Genomic DNA, 26,073 nt, shown 5'->3' on the forward strand with positions numbered 1-26,073 from the left:
TACTCAAGGACCTTGACAGAAATGTAGTGGAGTAAAAAGTATGATATTTGTCTTTCAAATGTAGTGAAGTTAAAGTAAAAAGTTTCCAGAAAAGATAATACTCAAGTAAAGTACAGATACTCAAAAAGTGTACTTAAGTACAGTACTCAAGTAAATGTACTTTGTTACTGTCCACCTCTGACGTGACCTCAGAGACCCACTGAAAGTGTCAACGGTATGTGAGTGTGTTTGCTAACCTAGCTCACTGCTGAGAGGTGAAGTGTTCTCTTCCTGCTCGTTGGTCATAGAGCGAGTGACTCGTCCTTTCCGGTGTCCGCGGCTGTTTGCGGTGCGACGGCCTTTAACGGCTACAGGAGGCTCTTTCTCCTCCCCGTCCTCACCAGAGGTGTCATCTCTGCAAAAACACACAAAAAAAAATCATCATCAAAGTCACATCCTACGTTTTGCTTATGCAGTAATCACATTGTTCATTTCATAATCTGCTCATTGATTTCCCCCCAAAATTGAATAAATATATTAAATATAAAAAAATATATAAATCTGCTCATTGATTTCCCCCCAAAATTGAATAAATATATTAAATATAAAAAAATATATAAATAACATAATATATACAGGGCTCAACATTAAGCCTTGTTGTGTGCTCGGTCATTCACTTGTTCAAGTAAAAAAGGAATTTTTTTTTTTTTTTTTTGTGGAATACATTTAATTTATTTTAAAGCAATATTATCATCAGTGTTCTATCAGCTCTTACTTAAATCAGCATATTTGTTATATTTGCCCACTTAAATTGATTTCCAAGGCATTTTTTAACTTTATAAAGAGCAATATTCCCTAACCTTATTAAATGTATGCGTCACCGATTCATTCAAATGGCTGATTCATTCAAGAATGAAAAAAAGTCTTAAAGAATGGGTTGGTAAATCATTGACTCACCCGATTCATTAAAAAAACACTGAATCATTCCATAGACCTTATTCACAGCAGCGCCATCTTTGATTTTTAATGGGAATGAAAGCGAGGCTGTGAGGGACAGACATGCATCTCTTCAATGGGCTGTACTGTTATTTAATGTGTTTTTGGATTGTTCTGCTCATGAAACACTGGAAAAATATCTTTCCAAGAAATTTCAGTTGACAAAAAACTCCCGACAATATAAGTTGTGGAAATTTAATCAGCTTTTTACAGCGGATGCCATTGGAAACATGGCAAGTCTATCCCTCACAGCCTCACTTTCATACCTGTCATGGCGCTGCACTGAATAAGGTCTATAACGCAGCACTGCTGTGTGTTGCTTGGACACGCACAACAGTTCTGCTGTGGCTTTGTTTGGAACCATTTTCATTTGCGAAATAGAGCAAAAATAGTCAATAGTGTATAAAATGTAAGTTACTTAATATTAACCACTGGTTTATTGAAATGGCATTTGCAATCGTGCGGATATTCTGGAAAACAGCACTTTTGGTAGTGTGAAGTTGCTTATAACAGCGGTCCCCAACCTTTTTTGCGCCACGGACCGGTTTAATATCAGACAATATTTTCACGGACCGGCCTTTAAGGTGTGGCAGATAAATACAACAAAATAAAATTATACGACCGGCATAAAAACTGGGGTATTTATTAAATATAATAATAATAAACGTGACTCCAATGTGTAGGCCTACTCGCAACTTTATTAGCAGCGTCCTCGTAACATCGCGCCTAAAGACAACTGAGAAAGCCTGAACACAAACAAAATGCCCCCCAAAAGAAAAAAATCTCCATGTTTTCGGTGCTGATGCGTTCATGTAACATGTAAGGGTGGCGCTGCCAATAAAGCACCTAAAAGCTGTCACAACGAACCGGCAAAATTAATGATTATGAATATGTAAAATATAGCAGGAGACATTTTAATTGTTTACTAATAAACCAGTTTTTGTTATGTCAGTGTCGGCTGGAAAGATGAAGTTGACGATGCTGACTCGCGATCTTCGCATGTAGTGAACGCGCCAGAGAGAAATGCACACTTCATACGGATTACATAAGCAGAGAGCAGTCTGTTTTCTTTAATTTTGAATTGCTCTGACATTTCAAGCTTTCTATATATGTCTCAGGTCTGTGAGGCAAGTAGGCTACCTTATACGCTGAGTTTCGGTTAATTTATGAGACCAGCTCCAGCTCACGCGCTGGCGCCTCCCGTGTCGTGATTATCTATTTTTTATATATATTTTTTATATATTATATATACTTCTTATTTATTAAATCCAGATAATTGGTTGATGAAACATTGATTAAAATTAAGATACAATTAATACAAAACGAAATTAAATTTAAAGACAGGCTTTGTGCTTTCTGTTTGAGGTCTCTGTGAAAGTTTTAAAGCAGTCTTTCAGTGCCGCTTTCAGAGCGCTCACCTCCGTAACGGAGAACTGTCCCGTCTGTAACGGTTTTTTTGTTTTGTTTTGTGAAATAAATTTCTAAATAAATGCGACTTATAGTCCAGTGCGACTTATAGTCCGGAAAATACGGTAAGTTATTTATTATTTCTGTGCGGCCCGGTACCAAATGTCCCACGGACTGGTACCGGTCCGCGGCCCGGGGGTTGGGGACCCCTGGCTTATAACTATAACTATATTATGTTATACATATAAAACATTTTTACCACAGTATGTTTCTATAAGCTACTGTGAGTTTCCTTGCGTGTGCTGTTGAGCTCACTTGTTTTGATTTCTCCACAACATCTCTTACAAACAAACAGGCTGCGTGAGCCTCAACTGGCTTGACTATGTCCACTTTCTATCTCCATTTACACTAAATGTAATAAAATCAGAATCATTCTCGCTGAATTATTTTTTTTTTAATAAGGCAACTTGAGTTGGAGCCGATAGCCTCATGGGCAGTGCTCTGACATATAGTGCAATTTCACCTCCGGAGACCGATTCCCGGCTTGAGGTCCTTTGCCGATCCCATACCTCTCTCTCTCTCTGCACCCTGTGCTTTCCTTTCTTATCTCAACACTTTCCTATCCAATAAAGCCATAATAAAAAGGCCAAAAATTATGAATTAATCAATAATAAATCATTTGCAGTTATGGGTCTCAGTCCAAATTCTGAGCACCCCCAATAGAAAAATTAAACACATACATGGAAACATATGAACACACTATGCAAATTTTGTCTCTCTAGCAAGTTCATCCCACCTTCAGGAAGTGGTTGTGGGATGAGCAGACCCTCATTTATCTTACCTGCACATTATCCATCTTGCAGATACAGTACTAAATATAGGAGCAGCAGCTGTGCCCGCAGGTTGAGAATCATGGGGGAAAAGTCAGAGAAAGGCACAGACTCGGCTTAATGTACTCCTTTAATGTATAGCTGGCGTCCTGCGGTGCATACTGAGGGCTGTGTATTCGGGCCAGTGCTAATGTGCTCTAATCACACCCTACAGCACTGCTGACTGCACAGGTTTAGTTTAGAATAATACACGGTTACCTGTACTTCCCTGGTGTATTTTAATATAGGTTGTGCACCTGTGAATGAACTAGCATTCAGAAACAGCTTATAAAATTAGGCTGAAATGATACAGAACCTGCATCTGTACATAGCCATTGTTCTGTGGAAACTAGAATGCTGTGTTACCAAAAGTACCAGTCGATTACATTGTTACTATTAATCAAACAACTCAACCATGAATTTTGAAAAAGACCATGACAAGAAAAAGTATTACTCTAAAACGTATTAAATTTAAATAGATCTTAATATATATATATTTTATATGCAATATATTATTATTACTGACAGTTTACTTGATTAATTGAAAAACTTAAATTGAAATTTAAGAAAACATTTCACTGGTATTGACTACTGAAATTTCTGTATCAAGACCACAGTTGTAACCTAGAGTCTGTGACACGCAAACGCCTCAAAAGAGCTCTGAATCAGAGGACTTTAGCACCAGTGTTGAGTGGCAAGTCAGCAGAATGCTTTTTCCACCTGCCGGTTATGTAACTGTGCCTTCTCTGTTTAAGCTGAATCACAGAGAAAAACAAGCTGTAAGGCCACAAGTTCAAAGGATTCGATGAGAGAAAACGCAAGGAGAAAAAAAAACAGCTGACAGACTGATGTGAGATGAGAGGAAAAGAAAACGATTAAAAGAGAGAAAGATACTCACTTCATGCCATCCTCTTTTTCCTCTCCTTCTGCTTTTTCCTCCTCACGTTCTCCCTCCTTCTCTTTCTCTTTCTCTTTCTCTTTTTCTTCTTTCTCCTCCTGGTTGTTGCGGTTCACCTGTTGCTGTGTCTGTTGGTTATTCTGTAAGCACAGCCAATCAAAACACAGCAAATAAATAAAAAAAGCATAAAAAATATAAGCATGCTTCCTCTCAAAAAACCTACAAACATAACTCTCCTATTTGCAGGCATAAATGAACATAAAATCCTGATTATATAGAAAATGTCCATTCAAGCTCAACTTCATCTAAGATGCCCAAAAAGCTGTCTAGAACCACAGTGAGGAAAAAACACCCAGAGGAAGTGGTGCCCCTATCACCCAGTTCTCACTTCTATGTATCTGGGTTTTCCTTCACATAAGAATTCCATTTTGAGTTATGAGGCCCAATAAACCATCTATTTTTGTCAGGAGAGAATATGCTCCACTATGGCTAGTGCGAAAGGGAAAAATGGATGACAGAAGGATGAAGGGGGAGGGGACAGAGGACAGAGAGATCAATGAGTGAAAGAGTGCAGGAAATTCAGTGCAAATTCAGTTTTTCCAAGTAAATATAATATAATCCATGTAGGCTCTCAATTAATAATGAAGTCATGAAAACTGCATGCACAATAATAACACAAGATTGAAAAACAGTTTAGAGTAGTTTTAGATGGAGTTTAGCATGTCGACATTTCAAGTCTTATACCTGATTAGCAACACTTTTAATGAACTCCAAGAGTGCATAAAAATGGCAAGACTCAATAATTGTTGACAATTTTTCATATCTTAGACTAGCTTATGTTTTTAATATGCATGTAATTATTTCATTATTAGTATATATTTTTCTTAAATACATTTATATATCAATCTTTATCTTAATAATACATATAAATTACATAAAAATACTGACACCAAACTTCTGAAAAGTCGATACATTTTTGTATTTCACATGAGGAGTATTGCCACACTATATTATAGTTTACACATTTTACTTTTAATCTGAATAGATCATTTTGAGCAATATAAGAGATAAAACTGAATGGGCTTTTTCAGTACAATTAGATGTCAAGTCAGTTGCCCACATCCCTCATTACAGTGCTGCATGCACACACACTCAGTTATTCATGCACAGTTAAACACACATATACAGATGCACTCACCCACACTGTAACTTGCTTTCTGTTTTTCTGTCTCCCTTTTGTTCATGCTCTCTCTCACCCATCAGGCTCATCCCATATATCCCTCGCTTTCTGTGTTTGTGGCACTGGCTGAGAGCATTTTAATGCGAGCCCATTAAGATCAGGCAATATTTAATGACCTGAGCAGAACTGCTCCGGCAGCAGAAGACCAGTAAAACAAATGTGTTTGGTCTGTGGGCTCATTATTCTATCAGCTTTTATTGAGCCTGCTATTATTGCAGGCAACACACACACAGGGAGAGCTCTCTTTCTAACAATTTCATCTTCTGCTCTCTCTCTCTCAACCAAAACACAAACATTCATACATTCACAACGCAACAGTGCCGTGACTTTGTGTGCGTGATCTCTCTCACACACACGTACAGAAATTAATGAGTGTGTTTTAGATCAGGAGAGAATCATGGCGGACTCCAACAGGGCAGAGAGCTGGATAATTACCTCATGTGGTTTGAGCTCACTTTGAGGTGTGTGCCTGTGATATTTTTAATAACGATTAATTTTTAATAACACAAACTCATTAAAAAGACAAGCCAAATTCACACTGCCACTATAAACACTATAATCATGACTAGAGGTCGACCGATTCATCGGTTTTGTCAATATATCAGTACCGATAGTTGATTGGTGGAACTATCGTTATCGGTAAAAATCCACACCGATAGTTTTTCCGGGTTGCATCCGTTGCTGGAGCGGCTGAGAAGAGTGTGCTGTCATTACACAGTATCAGAGCGCTGAGAAGAGACTGCTGGCATTATACAGAACGTGGCCTCTAGAGGACAAATAAAACTATCACTGGCGACTCGTGTTGTTTACCGCAGCACGGAGAGAACACACTGCACGGAGAGCGCTGACACTTCAGATGCGCATCTAAAACACTGACAGCGAAATGGTATGAATACAGAACACTCCAGTCCATGTTGCCATATCATTATAAAGTAATTAATTTGTTGACTAGATGCTGCATTAGCAGAGAAAGAACAGAAGTATGTTTGCCGTCGAGGCTGTGAGGACTCTAACATTAGTCCCTCAAGTGGTTAAAACAATGCGACAAAAACACGCAAACCTGACCCAAATGTTTTATGTTGCAATTGTTACCATCTATTTGCATTAGTTTATATCCAGCTGGCCACTTTTATGAATTCATTAGCTGGGGAAGTTGCATATTTAAAGCTAGTAACTTTTAAGCATATTTAAAGTTGCATATTTAAAGATATCACAACACTGATATGTTCATGCAGCCGACACAAACAATTTTGTTTAAACTATTTTTTGATTAAATAACTTTTTATCACTGCAATACATTGTTATTTTGATTAGATAATCATCAAGTGTTCTAATATAGAAGCAAATTAAGTGAGAGACTATACATGGTAATATTCATTTATGTAATTTTAATGCTCTGGCCTTTGCAGATATTTAAAGATGGCCATCTTTAAGCATAGCAGACTCTTTAGATTTATATGAAACTAGTGCAAAATGCCCGTGCAAAATACGTTTTTAAGTGTGTTTTTAGTAATTGTTGGTTTGGTGTGTTTGAGTGCACATGATTGTTACAATTACACAGCAAAAGTTCAGTGACATTTTTATTTGTGCATGGTAGAAAGCACACAGTGAACTCGAGAAAACGCTATGCTTGAGGAAACAGTTTGTGAATAGGCTACTACAAATGACGCCCGTGAAAGAGACTGTGAACACATTGAAAAGGATATGTTTAGTTGGTGAATAGCATTTACACAGTAGCGATAACGTTAAGCGCACCAGAATGAAATATAATATTCAGAAGTAAACAGCATAGCTGACTTACAGATTCAGTTAACATCCACAAATGAATAAGCGTGTCGATTCAGGGAGCAGTGCAAAGTGCCCGTGCAAAATCATTTTTTGTGAGCTGATCGCCGTCAAAAAAGTTCAGGAGATATTTCTTAGCGATGGCTGATTTCAACAGTTTCAATATGATAGCATTTTGAAAAAAAGTGTCATGAATTTATTGCATTTTGGGGGGAAAATAATCAGTTTTTATAATAAATCTTTGAAAATCAAAATCTGGATTTGAATTTTTTATGTTATTATAACCTAAAGATGCTATGTGAAAGTTTGAAACAGAAAATAGTGGTTTTCATCTTGCCACTTTCTTGGTAAAGAAAACACATTTTTACTCAAATTAATCAAAATGGATTTATCACGTTCTGGAACCAAACTATAATATTCAGAAGTAAACAGTGTAGCTGACTGAGTGTTTATGTCAGAATGTTTATTTTTAAACCACAACCTTCTTAAAAATGATATATTTAACGATATCTTTTGCGTTTGTCATCCAAACAACGTCAAACTTGGCACTGCACTTACTCGTGCTCGTAGCGAGACATCTGGCGAGTTTGAAATCCATCGGACTAACGGTTCGAGAGATATGCGAGTAACAGACAGACAGACACACACACACACACACACACACACACAGACAGCCAGACAGGCACACAGACAGCCAGACAGACGTTTCTGTAATTTATAGATAGATGGTTTACAACACTTTACAATAAGATTACATTTTTAGCATTAACTAAGGATAATACATGATGTAGCATTGTTCATTATTAGTTTGTTAATTTCAACATTTACTAATACATTTTAAATTGAGTTTTAATTTTAATTGTATCTGTTAACTTTAGTTAATGTACTATGAACTAACATGAATGATCAAGGTACAATTGTATTGCTCAAATAATAATACATGCAGTAAAAATGTTTATTGCATAATGCAAATAGTTCATGAAAGCTAGCTAATACATCCTTGTTAACAAATGGGACTTGCAAAGTGTTACCTATGAAATTTACGTATGTTTCTAGGTTATAGCTAAAGAAACCTGTAATAGTTTAATGTTTAAATAATTTTCTGTAGAATTCGTTCTGTAGAACTTCTCATTTTAATATATTCATATATATATTTATTTAATTTAGCACATTTTAGTTCAGCACTGTTTTAGTGTGAGTGTTATGTTTGTTTTTAATACAGTATTCATTTTAAAAAATATGGTTGATTGATCGGTTATCGGCACTTACGGTCAAACCTAGTTATCGGTATCGGTAAAATCCACTTACGGTCAAACCTAGTTATCGGTATCGGTAAAATCCACTATCGGTCGACCTCTAATCATGACGTAAATGCTGTAACTGAGTGGACAGAACCACAAGCAAATAAACAATGTTTATACTATTTAATATAACATAATGCCATAGACAAAAACGCGGGTGAATCTGACTGCAGTAGATGTGAAAGATATGAATAAAAATGATGTTATTTCAGCCAGCGCACATACCTGTATTTACATCCTGTTTTCGGTCGAAGTCCATAGTAATCAATTGTCGAGTTCACGCGCATAGGTTTAGTACCTATGATCACGCGCGTGAACTCGACAATCGATTACTATGGACTTTGACCGAAAACAGGATGTAAATACAGGTATGTGCGCTGGCTGAAATAACATCATTTTTATTCATATCTTTCACATCTACTGCAGTCAGATTCACCGTGTTCACTCTGAAGGAATCACTCACATTGGCTGTGCACTTGTAATGACACATCAAGGATGTTAAGAGGCTAAAAGCAGGTTTAAAACTTGCCCCATTGAAGTCAACAGGATGCAAATTTTAAAAAGAGGATAACACGGTGTAGGCAACACCGATTTTTGTCCTTGTTCTCTGTATTGACAGCACTCTAAATTTACAAAAAAATGAGCTCAATGTTAAAATTGACCGGAGTTCTCCTTTAAACAACTTTGAATGAAACGCAGCATTAAAGTGTCAAAGTGCAGGATGGGAGATGCAGTCTCAAGCTTACCTGGCTCCTGCCTCGGCGACGGTAGTTCCTGCGAACAATGTTCTTGTAGTTCTCATTCTTCTTAGTCAGATAGTAGAACAGGACACACTCAGCCACCGTCTGTGAGCAGACACACAAACACAAACCTTACTCGTTCAGCTCATACTCTCAGTTCATATTCATGCAGTGCACACAGCCTGCAGTGCAAACAATGAGATGAAGAGGATGGTATTAATAAAGACGCAGGTGTACCTTTCTCTCCAGAAAGGAGGCTATCAGGCCAAAGTTTTTTGGGTGCTGGATAAACCTGCAGTGGGGGAGAGGAAGAGCTGTGATACAGAGCAAACACAACCTTCAAATGCTATATTTAACCATTTCATTATTTGAATGACTTTCGTGACTAGGTGGATTCGTCTGGTAAAGTTCCTCATCCACTCAGTAGAAGTCATGCTTAAGAACTAGACTAGATCTCTCTCTCACTTCCTTCTGCTGCTGACCTCTGCATCATGACCCAGTGCTTTACAGAGCCCCTCTGCTGCCACATAAAATCAAATTCGGTGCAGATTGGTAGTGATGCACTGAAGTTAAAATCTATCTGCAAAAATGTCCACATCATCACATCCCTACAATGTCAAGTCAAACTTGAACTATAAGTGGTGTATATGTTTTTTTTTTTATTGCAGAGGTGGTGTAGATGTGGTCACATTTACCATTGTTCAGCAAATTTTAAATAAGAATACACAAATTTTCTGGGCAACATTTCCCCACACAGATTTCGCAACTCTTTCACAAGCCATGTTGACTAACAGATTTATTAGTCATACTAATCATATGGGCTACTGTTATAGTGCTTTTATTTTGTCCTTTTTTAAGCTTTCAAAATGAAGGACAGCTCATGGCCACTAAAACTCTATTGCGTGTTTATTTCAGTTGCATGATATTTTCAGTTGGCCCGTAGATGACTGGAGAAGTCTGCTCAAGTAGTCGTGCTTACTTCAGCATAAGCACAGATTTCAGTTGTTCGTTTTTTGTTTTTTTCAACTAGCACTGCATCTCGAACAAACATGACCACATGCACAAAAACTGCTGAGCTCTTGAAAGCTCTTGCTGGTCCTACAAGCTGATGCATCTTAGTACAGATTTTACAACTCATTCATTCATGCAAAATCAACATGCACATCCACACAATGAGCGCAGAACGTACTTCTCACGAAAAGTGTCCTTCTCCTGTTCACTCCACATGTTCATGACCTGTCTATCTTTGTAGACCTTCATGGGATCGTCCATCAGCCCGTTCATGTTGATGAACTTTATCCTCTGCTGTTCGGCATCAAACAACATGGGAGGAATGACGGCTAACTGACGCATCTGCTTCTCTGAGTTCTGCAGAAAGAGAAAGAAAGGCAAAGAAAAATAAATATGTAAAAAGAAACAGTCATTTCACAAGCAAAGTCAGAAACAAGCAAATATGTGGACACTGAATCTGTGTCTGAGTTTAGGAAGTAGATCAGCCACAAAACCCTCCTTGTTGTGCAAGAGACCTTGAGTTTTAAAGTCACTTTGATATCTGTGCACTTTCCAGACAGGCACACATACATTTTATTTTCAAGAGTATGCTTATCTGTTGTGTGTAAAAGGCATTTCCTATAGAATCGTTTGCAGCCCCTGAGTGTATACAATACTGTTTAAGAAACATACATACACTACCGTTCAAAAGTTTGGGGTTGGTAAGATTTTTTTAATGTTTTTGAAAGAAGTCTCTTATGCTCACCAAGGCTGAGGATTCCTGAAAGTTCAAAAGAACAGCATTTATTTGAAATAGAAATCTTTTGTAACATTATAAATGTCTTTATTGTCACTTTTGATCAACTAAATGTGTATTTGGTAAATAAAACTTCTTGTTTTTTTAATTGCCATTCTAAACTTTTGAATGGTATAAGATTTGATTTATTGATTCATATTTCAATAGATATTTTTTAACAAAACGTATCTCATCAAATTCAGACTGCAAGCTAACTGGTGTGTAAAGCTAACTATGGTAAAGTGTAATCTTCAGCTGTGGTGCTGTAGATTTGACACTGAAAAGCAGTGCAGGAAACGCTATGTGTTTATCAAAGTTGCACTCCTACCTCTTGCTCTGAAATGCCATCGATGATCTCAGAAACCTCATGTTCGCTGCGGGCCCCTGAGGCCAGACCTCCACCTCGCTGAGCCACTCTACTGTAGAAAAACGCACAAATACAGACGTTAACACATTCCTATCAGCCTGAGCTTATGAAACCACACATGATGACCATGCAAAAGTCTCCAAAGCTCAAGATGCATATGACCACTCACTTCTGCATGCGTTCCTGCATCTCTCTCTGTTTGCGGATCTCAGGAAACTGCTTTTCATAGTACTCCCGCACTTTGCTCTCTTTGGCTCTGCGGCGTGGGTTATTCTCAATGCGCTCGACTTTCTTCTCCCAGGCCTCCATTAGCTGGTCGTAGCGCTGACAGAATTTCTGTTCCTGAGCACACCAGTCAGAATGTAAAGGATGAAAATCAAAATCTAGATAGAGTACACTGCAGTAGAGTCATCAAGAGAGGAAACATTCAAATGAAACTGATTACTGACAGCTAACAGTTCCAATGTAATTTTAACCACCCCATCATTCAATAACTTCAATGACATGATCACTTCAACCACCTCTATGGACAGCTATATGCTGGTTGCCTAATATTCAAGTACAGGGACCTCCAACAATGCCGTCCTGCTGTGTGTTTGTGTTTGAATGCTTTCACTTACCCACTGCTTCCGAGCATGATTTCTTCTTTTGAAATACAGAATGAGCTTCTTCCTCATTGCCTGATTTCTGTAAAGGGGAAAGTTAAAACATTAAACTTAACAAAAATGACCAATTCTAAACTTCTGCTGTAAAGCATCTTTTATCAATATTTCCATGCTCACATCAAGAGAACTTCAAGCCCAAGTTTACAGCTTTTTGTGAAAGAAAGGAACCCTAATCATAAACATTTTGCATACCGGCCCAAGATAAAAGAGCCCTACTCTATGTCCATAGATATGACTTGGGTCCCTCCTTCAATGGCAGAGAGTGAGCTAGTTAGCTAGCAATGCAGGTCAGATTAGTAATCAGCATTAATTCTTTCACTCCATACCGATTCATTCCTGGCCGCCAACCTCACACACGATAAAGGTCACGACCATTAATCTACTCTCATCCTGCATTAATGATTGATTCCTACATGAGGGTGTGTGTGCGCGCCTGGTTTCAGATATCTCTCAGACTGTGCATTTGACATGTACTACTGGTGCACTTAGATCTCTTTAAATCGTTGGTTAAAGCATGTACGTGTGCGAGTGAGATTAATTGTGTAGCTGCAGAGGTGGCACTGTAAGCTGCTGTACGAGACACACTGGAACCTAGAATGCAGCTCAACGCCCATGATCTACACACATCACCTCTTACACAAATATTTATCACTGGTGCTGCTCAGGTCAATAAAGGACTCCTGAGTAAAAAAAACTTAAATTGAAAGGTTGAAATATGTATTCTCTCTCTTTCTTACAGTCTGAATATTATGAGGTCAAATAAGCCAAAACATCATAGAAGGATTACAGAAAATTGGAAGTAGAGGATTTGTTAGCCACAATAAATAAGTGATAATATTGTAATATTAAGTGATAATATCTGTGCAACCAAGAGAACCGTTCAAAAAACCCAAATGGTCTTCAGCTGCATGATGCACAGGGCTCAGAAGCAAAATTACAAAGACCAAATAAATTCTGCAAACGAAGGACTAAACGAAAGAACATAAGGAACTACAATATTAGAATATTAATTGGGCTCTATGCCTGTGTGCCAACAATGCTAGTTCTCAGTTTCAACCCTCAATAATTATAAACTGCAGTAATTGAGATGGAAAATAAGCATGATTGTAATTGGTTAAGCTTCAGATTTCTATATCTCTCAGTGGACACAGTTGTTTGAGTTTTTAAGGAAAGAGAGGGAGACAGAGAGAGGCATACTCACATCTTGATGTTCTCATGGTACTGTTTGGTATCAGACGGCTGGTTGTACAAAGGCTGTAGGGGAGACAGATGAAAGCAGTAGAGTTGAGTTTCACACACACAAACACCGCGGTCACATCAAGGCAGCCCAGCTCTGGGAGAACTTTTCTTTTTCTAACGTCCCATTTTTCAGCCAAGCCCAGAAACACAAAGAAGATTGTCCTCTCCAACACCACATCTAAAACCTTCTGCTATCATCATCATCATGCACTAGTTTGAGAGGTCAAGTGAAGGATTTTGGATGTGAAGGAAAATGGATGTGTGGCAGTAAGTCTCTTCTCTGTCACAGAAGTCTGGAGCATTTGATCAAATGGGCGGCACTAGAAAGGCTGCTCTATCATCTCGATTATCAAGACATTGGAGGTCACTTCCTGTTTGGTTTCTAATGTAATGGATGATGAGTGGAGTTGTGCCAAACGCTTCTACACGAGGTCAACAGCCATGTTGTTAACAAATAGGCAGCAGTGTATCCAGTCAGACAGACTCGCAGGCTGAAGGAGTTCATATTTCAATTCACACTGTGGAGGTCATGTTACAGCAGTCGGTTTTCATACACCTCAAATGTGAAGCTCACATAAAAAAAATTAATTAAAAAAAACTTTTTTTTAATGATTTGAGAAATCAGCTCATTCATTTTAGAAAAACCTGTTAAATATTAAAATATTGCGATGGTTTTGATGTATGTTGTCACAGAACATGATGACAAACTGAAGACCCTGTCAATGTCAACTCTAACATAACTGGCTAATGTGACACATGACCTCATCTATCTTTGAAAAGTACACTGTGCAAGAACATGAGCTGAGCTGATACTGCAATAAACGAATATATTGGGATCAGCTGACACCTTAAGTTATTTTTAATAGAGAAGATTGCTGGGGAAAAAGAGGGACGATATGTGAAAAAAAGGAAGGAGATAAAAATGTGGACTCACCAGCTCTACTCGGGGTCCGAGTCCCTCCAGGATCCGGTGAGCCTCCTCTGCTTTTTTCTGTTCAAAAAACACACAAGGCGCACATGTCAGCAGCACATCACCACAGCAACACACCTTACACTCTCTCTAGTGCACACATATAAACAAGCAAGTGTATAAGGGATGTACTATTAATAGAGGTCTCGACAGAATACACTCGCTGCCCTCTGCCATCTATCTCTCTCCCCACTCTTTATGAAAGAGGAAGAGGGGGGGAGAGAGAAAGATGGCTGGGGAGGTAATCCAATTAGATGCAATAAAGAAAGAAGAATCTATTACATTATGTGCTGTCCTACTCAAATACAGAGAAAGTAAGAGAAAGAGAAAAAAAATGGAGACCTAATAGGGATATGGTGACAAAAGCAGCAGATTGTTGGCAGTTTTGTGTGGCTTGTGTGTCTCTTCCATACAAAAGCCCGTAGAAGTACATTATCTTTCTCTCGCACAAACAAAACTGAAAACTTTTAAGAATAGTCACACACAGGTGCTAATGCACACTCTAAAAATAATGGGGTGATTTTATTCCATTACTGAGATTGGATAAATAGAGCACTTTCTACTATCCATTGATGCTTACTTCATTTACCTAGAGTATGCAATATATTCTTGTTTATGACCTCACTAAGAGCAGCTCCAAAATAAGTAAACAATCAGCCTGTCATCATTTTAAAGGGGACGCAACATGGAAAACAGGCTATTGGAAACCCTTACTTTCACAATACTAGGCACACTCCTTATAAAAACTAAACTGAGTCATTCAAATATCACTGATTATGACGTCAACCATGAGTACATACAATTATGACCACCCACATTTACATAACTATTCAGAATACAGCAACTTCAGCTGCCCTGACTAACTACTCGTTTCATATAAGTAGGGCTGCAAACAGCATCTGCACTGATAACTGATCATTCTATTAATTTATCTTTATTTCATATTATGAAGATTTTACGATTTAAAAAACAATATGTAATTAATAATATTACTATTAATTATTAATAATACTACATTAAAATATAAAGTAAACCATTGGTACACATATTATTCTAAAAACTGATTAAATAAAAAATATATTTATACAAATAATAATTCAATTTATTTTCATATGTAGGTGCAAATTTAAATTACAAAAAATTATTTAAATAATTAAATTATGATATACCAATGTATATTATTTAGGGATGTCCCGATCCGATCACGTGATCGGAAATCGGGCCCGATCACGTGGTTTCAGACTCGATCGGAATCGGACGTTACCTCCCGATCAGGACTCGGATATATATGTATATATATTCTCATTATTATTTAACACATCTATAGTTATGCGGTGGCACAGAGTTATGCCGGTTTCACACTGCACGCGTTAGCAGAGCGTAAGCAGCGCAGGAGCAGTGCGTATGGTGAGCAGGAGCAGGACACGCGCGTTTTGCTTTCACACTGGCAGCGTTTGTCACGCGCGGCTGAACCGCGGGTTGTGCACAGACAGAGTACTCTATAATGGATAAGTTGGCATTGCTTTATTTCGTTTTCAAATACATTTAAGAGAAAATACTTGTCAAGAAGCTTATTTTATTAATAATTTCATAAATATAACTTTTGGTTCATCTTTGTTTTTATTGTTCTGGCAACAAGTTTGTTTTTGGACATTTGTTTTCTTTTTAAATTGATGTTGGTCATTTGATCGACTGTTTAAAACACAATAGATATCATCAAGGCACTTTTTGGATAAAACTGCGGTGTATTTTGGCCATGATCAATGCATATCACTTTAATTCAGCGTAAGCGGCGCAGCAAAAATAACGAAAAATAACTGCGCCGAAACTGTTATCTGTTAACATGGGCGGCGAAAAAAATACGCGCTGCACACTATGCTAACGCGTGGAGTGTGAAACCGGCGAGTGCAGTTCCTAAAAGCACATTACTGGCTTTGCAAACACTGTGGCACTTTATTTTTTTATTTGTTTACATGCCTGCTGGGTGTTTTAAGTTGAGGTGCTATTTGTTTATATATTAGACTTTTTTTTATATTTACTGTTGCACTAAGTCCAAAAGTGAAGAATTTATGTTATTTATTACTTGATTGTTCAAGCTACCTCACAGAAGTGCTCTGTTTGTTAACAGAGTTGTTGAATGTTAAAATAAGGTGAATTAAATAAAAAATAAGGAACATCCTGGATCTGTTTTTTGCTCTTCTTTATTCTTTTTTTATGTATTATAGAAGTATCGGATCGGGACTCGGTATCGGTAGATACTCAAAATCAAATGACTCGGACTCGAGGGCAAAAAAACCTGATCGGGACATTCCTAATATTATTGGTCAAAAGCAATGCTCAAAAAATGTCTTTGTCTTCATTTGGTTGACATATGCATGCATGCTTGCTTTATGAAGTATTTGTATTTTAATGAATACTAGTTTACTGTTAGAGCAAACTTTTCATTGATTAGCTGTTTTATTGATTTGCCCAATGCAAATAGGTTAGATAATCATAACAGGTTATTTACATAGAGGTGTATTAAAAGGTACTGTAGTCAAATTATAGCTCTTTTATTTCCCAGGGAGAAAGGATACAAAACCTGTTTTCCTGCTGGAATCTTGTCCAACATTATCAGTGCACTTCAAAGGAAAACAACAAACTGGTACTGTAGAACATGGCACCTTTAATAAGACAATTTCCTCTCCCACTGTGAATCGCCGTGATACTGGCACTTTAACAAAACTAGCTTCTGTATTCTATCTCATGGATTTCAGAGAGCATCGAGTGCTTCCTGGAAGAGAGCAGGAAGGAGTGAGCCCTCTTCGGCAGTATCGCAGCATGAGAGACCTTAATGGATTAAGAGATGGAGGGTGTGATTAAAAGATCACAGCAGGACGGAACCCAAAACCACCTGACAGAGGAAACGAAAGTTCTGACCTGGATACACTTGAGGTAGAGAACAGTAAAAGGCAGATTAAATTATGATGGAGATATGCAGAAATTTTGTGCCAAAAATGTGCCAGTAATCTGATCACTCAAACCTCAGGAGGTGGTTTGAGACGCAACAACCAGAAAAGAAATGAAATAAAAAAACAACCACCACATTAACAAACAAAATGTGCTACATAGTGGACTCTCAGATGGCCCAAATACTGGATAACTGTCATCATGTTTTTTGTGCCTTTATAATCATATGTTAACAGATTATCACAGCCAAAACTCCATTACTAACATATCTGTTAGTTACTTGAAGTAAATTTCTCATAAAAACAAGATGCAAATAAATATTTTATATTATATATAAGCCCTACCCCCGGTTTGAGACTGTCTTCTTTAATCCTCTAGTCTCTCCCCACTAGAGGGACCACTAGCACCACAGACACATTGTATACTGTGTGACTTTCTACAACTGCATCCTAATTTACATAGAATCCATTGTATATAATACGCAAGCTTAAGAGTAGTGCACCCCAAATCATAGTGCCTCAAAGTATTTCAAAGGAGCCTAGATGGAATGCTATTTCCATTTGGATTTTCTGTAAAGGTTCTGTTTGGACTTTTTCATTAATTTACTGTAGACAAGTACAGGCAAGGAATAACGTCAAAATTTCCAGCTAGAGCCTAATGTTATAGTCGCATCAATACACAAATGTATGACAAGGTGGTACATGCCAGTTTTGGTGTACTGTCTTTATACAAATTAACAAGTATGTATTATGCTTTTAACAGCAATTTAGTACACAGTGTGAGAATTAAGATTAGCCAATGGTTCTGTCTGAGAGAGTCTCTGGAGCTGGAGAAGTGGTGTGATTCAGCATAATGGACTGTGTCTCTGAGTCAGGTGGTGGTGGAGGGGCTGAGTTCACCACCAATTGACTGCAGCACCTCATTACACATTTAACAGCTCGTTTCTCTCATTAAGATCTGTCACAGCTGTTTGACTTACCTGTGTCTGTTCAGAGATGTCTTTCTCTGAACATCAACATTCATTTGTTTAAAATGTGTGTGTACTTGTCTAACATAGGAATATACACACATATATATATATATACATAGTACTGTGCAAAAGTTTTAGGCATGTTAGTATTTTAAAACAGCGGTTTAAAACAGCTTTTGTCTGAGGTACACTTTTAGTTTTTCAGGTAGCTTTGTAGGCATGTTTCCATTTTTGGTGTGAAAATACAAAATACTAGACTTTTGCACAGTACATATATATACACATGTATGTATATATATATATATATATATATATATATATATATATATATATATATATAGACACACATATACACACATATATATATATATATATATATATATATATATATATATATATATATATATATATATATATATATATATATATATATAAATCCACGGACAACTAACAGGCATTAGGACAAATGTAAATAGGGCGCTTGAGACGAGCACAAGTCAGCAAATATTCCTGATGATTTATTGGCGTGAAGTTTCGTGCACAATGACAAACAGGAGTGCAACATTCTCGAAAAACAATAAGCAGAGTGGACCACCATAACATCAATGAAAAACATTACTGCAGGCTTCAACATGGCTGTGTTTACGATTAGAAATGTCAAACAAATTTCGCCTACGTAGGCGATTGTAGACCGTAGCCCGAATCTGTATCTGTATGCATTCTCAGTTTTGTGGTAAAAAGAGACACATTATGCAGAAGTATAATTTGCTGTTATATATATATACACACATACATACACACACACACAGTATATAAGATGCAGTATGCGCAGTGAATGTTTTTGTTCTCACCCTGTTTTCATCATAGATGATCTGGACAAGGCTGCGGTGTTTGGCTTCACTGGGTGGAGGTGAGATGGTGCGCTCTGGCTCCTGGGGTTTCGCAGCCTCTTCCTCCAGTTGTTGCTAAAAGAAAATACAGAGCATGAAAGGCCTTCCTAACAACGGCGACTGCCATAAATAAATAATGACAAAGATTACAAACTAAAATAACTAGTGACGCACTGATACTACATGTTTCCACCGATAATGATAGCCGATTTTTCAGAATGATATCTGCCGATGCAGACATCAATAGTTTGATTTTTCTTAAGGAAAATAATGCTGCAAACTATACAGGGAACCTTCTCATTTGGTACACTATAATATTATAGTTTACAAGTAACAACAGAGGTATTATATTCAACTGCTATTTATTTTCAGATATAATAATTACACGCCAATAAAAAGTGTTTGTATACAACACAGATGCACATAAGCAGTTTTAATAAGCACTTGTCTTCATGGGAAATTTATTCAAACATGCATATATAGTTAACTAATATAGTTTTTTAGCTAACTAATGAACTGTGAACATCGGATAACTTTCCTGAGGTAAATGCAACATTAAGTGACATTGTTCACAAGCTGTTAGATTTATTGACATCTTTCCACGGTTGAAACAAGTGATTACATGAGACAGGTTTCGGTTGTACTGCATCTTTCAACATACATGAAATCCATGTATGTTTTTAAGTTATTTTATAACTTGTAATAATGTGGAAGAAAAGACTTGTGCTCTGGCTGCCGCTTAAACTGAGGCACTACAGCCATCTGTCACGTCACATTTAAGAGTATCAAAACACAATTTATTGTTTAAATTTCATAATAAAATGGACCGAATTTGAAAGATGACACTATGTTACGTATCAGAAGTAACAAAGCACAAAGCTCTTTGAAATTATTGGATGGGAGGCGCACTACATTAACTTGCCCTCAATTCAAAGCGAGACATTTTCTTCACACACAGTATGAGTTGCAGTCCGACATGTTTTTTCCGCACCTAATTGATTGACAGGATATAATCGGCCCTGATCGTCGGCTGTTTTTAAACAACCGACTAATGGCCTATCCATCGGCGCATCTCTAAAAAGTAACTATACTGAAACTCTTATTTATACTGATGAAAGAGGACTAATGTAACTACTGAAATAATCAGACAGACACAACAAGGACCCAATATTATGTGAGCTCATTTTAACGCTACCTCCACATCAGAAGTAATGACAGAAAAGTTATCTGATTGGCTGAAGAGCACTAACGCTTTAGCTAAGAGAGTCAGCGAGACAACTTAATAGTCAAAGATTAATGATTTTAAAAAAATCATTTACACACAGATGCACACACAAACACAGAGGCCCTGGCTGCAATGAAATCCTGAAATGGGCCTCCTTGCAAACATAAGCCCAAACTCATATGGATCAGCTCTAGTGCAGGATCAAGATGCTGTGTGTGCGCTGAGTTAAAGAAAATAAACGAGCCGCCCCGCCGAGCTCACAGACAGACAAACACACGGTAATCTGATATTCTCACTTCTCTCTTCCCTCCATCACTCCCCCGCTTTACGTTAAAGTTTACCGCACCATTTAATTGCCCCAGATGTTTTAATGCTTGGAGCAAACCTGAGGGGAGAGGAGAGAGATGGACGAGGTCCGTTACCTCACTGAAAATAGATGCCAAATCTTTCAGAAAAAAAACAGTATGGGGTTGTGGGGCAGATGAGGAGAGGTTCATTTTTCTTGGTAGCGTGACTGTACTTATACAACCACTCAGGCTCAAAGCCGTTTCACTCCCTCTTCAATCCTCCATCGACCCCACAATGGACTAGCCCATGGAGTGCGCAGGTGGCTTCGATTTATTGAGCAGCAGTTTGGACACGGTCCAAAACCTCAAGTGAATGGGGGGGTCTGTTTTACAAGAAGACAAGGTCTGCTTATATATTTTCTGCAATGGCCCTGATAAAAAAAAAGAGACTAGAAATATCAGAGAATAAGTTCTAATGCAACCTTATAAAATTGTCTTATTATACATGCATTTACTCTTGTGCAAATTAAAACATATGATAGTTGAATGTACTTGATGCAATTATTCCGCTGAAATAAGTGACCTAAAATTATACTGCTGCATTAACGTTTGAAGTAGACCACTGAGTAATGGCACTGCCAAGAGAGAGAAAGAGAGCTTGAGAGGGAGAGAAAAAGGAAGGAAGGAGACCGAGAGGAAACAGAGGAAGTGTGTTTGTAGCCGTGTGGCCTGCTGAGGCAATAACCACACAATAATCACAACTCTGCTCCCCGCACACACACTCTACTACTGCTACCAGACTCAAAGCGTCCAGATTACATAACACTAACTCCACTGTGGATGAAAAGTATCTACTTGTGCTTATTACTGAGCTGTACTTAGAAATAAATCCTTGTCCTCTTCTAAATAAAAAGCTTTGCAATGCTTTCCTGGTGCTTATTTTAAAAGGCCAACAATAAATGGGCAGAATGTGCTTGGCGGGGACGATTCATAGAGTTGCTATCTAAATTTCTCTACATATTTACAGCTTCAAGATAACTGGGGTGAAGCTTACCTGTTTTTTACGCAGTTTGCATATCTGCTGCTCCACCATGGTGATCTCACGGTCCACACGGTCCATGTTCTGGATTAGCTCCTCTTTGGAGAGGCGGGAGGGAACCAGGTCCAGGTCAGCCTCCATGGGCACCGGGCTCACAGGAGAGATGGGCTCAATCTTTCCAATAGAACTGCTGCTGTGCTCCTGCATAAAAACATCATTGTACTCATTCAGAACTTGTAGATGCTTTGTGGTGTTTGTCAAAGCTGTGGGCTTAAATGACTTTTCCTCTGATTAATAAGTACCACAAACAATAAGCGCATTTGTGCGTTTGAAACGACTTGCGTGTCAAGGTTTCATTCACCTTATTTGAACAAACCCCTAAGCATGAGCAATAGCAATAGTGATGCACGCCTTGGCAAGCACCACAAATGAATACAATTCAGCACTTCAGGTTTTTTTTTTTTTTTTTTACATTTTGGGTTCTTGGAGATAGATACAATGCACTCATTCTTCTCTAAAGAATGATGGTTACAACACAAAACCGCTTAGAGACTGTTTAGCAGTAAAACTCTTATAATAAACTGGTGAATGTACACACAGCAGATCAGTGGTTGAGACTACTGGAAAATCAGCTAGTTTAAAGTGTGGTAAAGAGCTTCTGGGTTCATCCTCTCACATGAAGAGAATGTTATATAAGAGGAGTGATCGGGGAGGGCGCCTGCTGTTCTCTCTCTCATCACCCCTTAAAGATCACTCAGGCAGAGCAGTCCTCAAGGCAAATGCCTGGACTGTGTGGACAGAATCACCAAACTAAAATACAATAACAATAACCACCAACAACATTTTTACTGGCATCTGACTTTACTGGCATCTGGCTCACGTGAAAGATTATGAGAATATAGACAAAGCAAATGCTATGTTCCACAATTAATCTCATCTTCATGAAACCCCTTTAACATTAAAATATGTGGCTAACATATCCAATTCCAGGATGTCTATGGAAAGAGAGAAACAAAGCCCAAGGACCAAGGACACCCTGAGAGCCTTGCTAATGTTCAAAACATCCCTAGGGCCATTCCAAACTTCAGGCGGGATTTAACACTTGAAAGAGGATTTGACAGAGTCACTTTAGGACTCAAAGCTGTATACACACACATACATACACTCTCTCTCACTCACACATACACACAGAGTGTAGAACGAAAAGTGAAATGAGTGCATGAGAATTAAAACACCAAGCTGCTTTATATAAACAAACCTGTGCTAAGAAATGGATATGCACTGCAGTAACCTTCACACAAACAGGTACAAGTGCCAAAACACACACATTCTTGTACATCTATCTTTGTGAGGACGAACCCCTACCCTAAACCTACCCTTAATCTTATTATAACCTTATCCCTGAAACCAAGTCTTGACCATCAATCAGAACTTTAAAGGGGTCTCAGAAAGTGTGGACCAGCCAAAATATCTCTTCACAACTTTGTGAATCAAAACTACTCCTTTCCTAGTAAAAAATAAAATTTTCTAAAGTCAATGAATAAGCAACAGCTGAAACCAAACCAAACCAAACATGTCAATCTCTGTGTAACAATTTATTTAAGCCACAAAATAACTTCCTTCCATAAAATAAGTATAATGAACTACGCAAAAAAACATCTGAATGTCTCCAGCATATTTATAAGTACCCAAATATAAAACATATTTCACCCCTCACAGACATTATCACATCCGTCAAAAACTTTTTCTGGCTGTCCGTTGGAATATTAGAATTAAAAGCATTGACACAACACACTAATGGGCATTAACAACTTCACTGAATACTAAGAAATAAATAATTATTATCTTACGATCCATCTGTTTTCAAATCCACATCGTTTGAATATCAGAACATCAATGTCTGCGGATGCAAGTATAAATTTGATCTTCACTCGCTGAAATTCAATCGGAATGATCAGGAAACAGATAGAAATACTTCCCACTACATTCGTAAACGGAATAAACGGCAATTGAAAACTTCACCAGGTTAGTGAATTTTTATGCACGAACAAAACCAGCAATGCAGGTTTGACAGGTAGCACCCCGCCAAATCTCACGAGAATCACGAACTGCTTTACGGCACGACGTCACATACATCAACAACATATGAAGCAGCCTCTATGGAAGACACTAGCACGCATTTCAGACGTGAATCATGGCAGAGTCGACGAAGAAAACGAAGAAAGCGCGGTCGGAAGAGTGCAGAGACGGCTCTGCATGAGTGGTATTTACGACAGTAACGTTACTCCACAAGTGCTCCACAGCGACTCTAGGGGCCTCTGTTTGAGAAAAACAGAAACTGCATAGTGTGCCTTTAAAGCACAAAAAGATTGTTATTTAAATTCAGTGTCTGCATGTTCTACATGTCTGAGTGAATGAGTGGCAGTTTTGTCTACTACACAAAGTTTGGAAGTTCTTAAAGAAATAAAAATATATCACTATTGTAAAGTAGTACGTACTTAAAGTAATAATAATACAGTTTATTAAAACATTTAAAGGAATATCATAGAATGTAATTTTTTTGTAAATGTTTTATTTAAACTGTAAATCTGTTTTGTGAAGCACCTTGTTAAAACATTTAAGGAATTTTTCTAATCTAATTTAATTAGGCTACATTTAAATGTTAAAGTTTTATGCATTCATCTGATTACCACCGTTTTGATAACAAAATTGTATATATTTTCTGGATTCTGTGTTTCATGAGTTAAAAGAGACAACACAGAATTCCTAAAGAAACATTTTATAGCTTACTATTACTCATTTTAAGCTTACTATTACTCATTTTTATAAATAGTTCGTTTTTTTAAATTTTTTTTATTATTGATTAGATGGTCTTTTTGATTATGCAATTAAATCATTAAAATGGAATGACAAAATTTTAATCTGAAAACCTGGAATTTTGGAAAAAATAAAAAAAGATTTCATTCGGCCCAAGGTGAACATAAGAGACTTCCTACAAACAGAAAAAAAATATATATTTATCGACTCCAAAGTTTTGAACGGTAGTGTATATTCAGATAACTCATTTTCAAAATACAAAAGTCTTTTTGATATACAAATTTATCTCAGACCTCAAGAAAAAAAATCTCTCAGATCACGATATGACACTTGCTGAACTAATATCAAATGCAGTGCCATTTTGACTGCGTGTCAGTGATTATGGGATGACTGGACAGTGTGTTGTGGTGACATTTCAGCTCTCAGCTGCCATGACAACAGCTGTGGCAAAACAACCCACCACAGTGGACATACCAGTACATGCGTGTGTGTATTTGCATTTCACTTCTGTTCCAGGACCATTTCATGCAATGATTCACATTACGGACATGAATGATACCTCAAATCACATGGCTTGAAAATTAAAAAGCATTACTAGAGCAAACAGAACTAGGAATGACTACTAGTGACCAAACAGTACAGCAACTGGCAACTGGCAGTATGAATGTGGTTTTAGTGATAAGATTTTTGCCAGGCCGACGGTTAGGGCTGGGTATTGTTCAAAATTTTTCTATTTCGATACCGATACCTTGACTTCGATTCCGGTTCCTGAATGATCTTCTTTTTTTTTCTATAAGAATTTTATGAAATCCGTTTTAAAAAGATTACATTACATATTACCTAAATAAAAAAATAAAAGTTTCATTAAATTTTTTCAGTTTGTTGACTTTTTTACAGACTCAATGATTTATATAGGCCACTGGGGGGAGGAATATATGCTTTGTACTCAAGCGCACGCATAAAGTTGGCGTTGCTGCGCGCGCCTATAGAGAGAAATGCACCTTTCATTTGGATTACATAATGAGAGAGAATTTGTTTTCAATTCAAACTGATTCGTTTAAAAGTAGACAAGGCAAGTAGCCTATACGCAGAGCTTCGGTTCATTTGTGACGCCCTCCAGTTCTTCTTGCAGTCGAAGACGGAGCAACTTTCTGCTCTTAAGTTTATTCCATGCACTGTCAAGTGCTTCATCAGATATTATTGAATATTTAAATGACTACAATAGTGATTTCTTGCTAGAAATTACATAAGTGGAAAATATTGATACATTTTTTTTACATTTACATACAAACTGATGACCAGCCACAAATTTCAGACGCCATCTTTATTTTTCTAGCTCAACTGTCACAGAATGGAAAGCACAGGATTGTGGGATATCAAAGGCAGCAAAGGATACATCTATGCTGCCTTCAAAAAATCGATCAGATGAAGGTATCTCAGGAGACAGGAAGTGAAACTAACACTGCATTCGGACGTGTCTTGATGCCTTCCGACCTTGGAATGCGTCCTCCGAAGGCAGCATTTATCAGTTATCGGACGCAGCTAGTGTTTTTCTTGATTCCTCGCCACAGCCTGTGCTGCATCATGCTGCATGCTTATTGGCTCACTGACGTTGACGAGATTAACCCCTTAGGCATCGAAATTTGGTACCGAA

At 37.6% G+C, this 26,073-nt stretch overlaps 1 protein-coding gene across 3 annotated transcripts in view; it reads right to left on the reverse strand.

Moving 5' to 3' along the window:
• ncor2 (nuclear receptor corepressor 2) overlaps window positions 1-26,073 on the reverse strand; it is a 116,994-nt gene that overhangs the window by 34,542 nt on the left and 56,379 nt on the right. For 2 of the 3 annotated variants that reach the window (XM_084086870.1, XM_084086869.1), the window contains exons 5-16: window positions 21,618-21,803; window positions 19,013-19,126; window positions 14,207-14,263; window positions 13,235-13,287; window positions 11,989-12,055; window positions 11,538-11,710; window positions 11,330-11,420; window positions 10,405-10,583; window positions 9,453-9,507; window positions 9,222-9,320; window positions 4,150-4,289; window positions 237-394 (exon numbers count right to left, since the gene is read on the reverse strand). In XM_084086870.1, the coding sequence (XP_083942996.1) occupies window positions 237-394; window positions 4,150-4,289; window positions 9,222-9,320; window positions 9,453-9,507; window positions 10,405-10,583; window positions 11,330-11,420; window positions 11,538-11,710; window positions 11,989-12,055; window positions 13,235-13,287; window positions 14,207-14,263; window positions 19,013-19,126; window positions 21,618-21,803 (1,372 nt within the window). Of the gene's footprint in view, window positions 1-236; window positions 395-4,149; window positions 4,290-9,221; window positions 9,321-9,452; window positions 9,508-10,404; window positions 10,584-10,971; window positions 10,987-11,329; window positions 11,421-11,537; window positions 11,711-11,988; window positions 12,056-13,234; window positions 13,288-14,206; window positions 14,264-19,012; window positions 19,127-21,617; window positions 21,804-26,073 lie in introns of all 3 variants that reach the window. The other variant, XM_084086868.1, reaches the window with a different exon arrangement.

Source organism: Abramis brama, assembly GCF_963993115.1.
Source record: "Abramis brama genome assembly, chromosome: 16".
NCBI lineage: Eukaryota > Metazoa > Chordata > Actinopteri > Cypriniformes > Leuciscidae > Abramis > Abramis brama.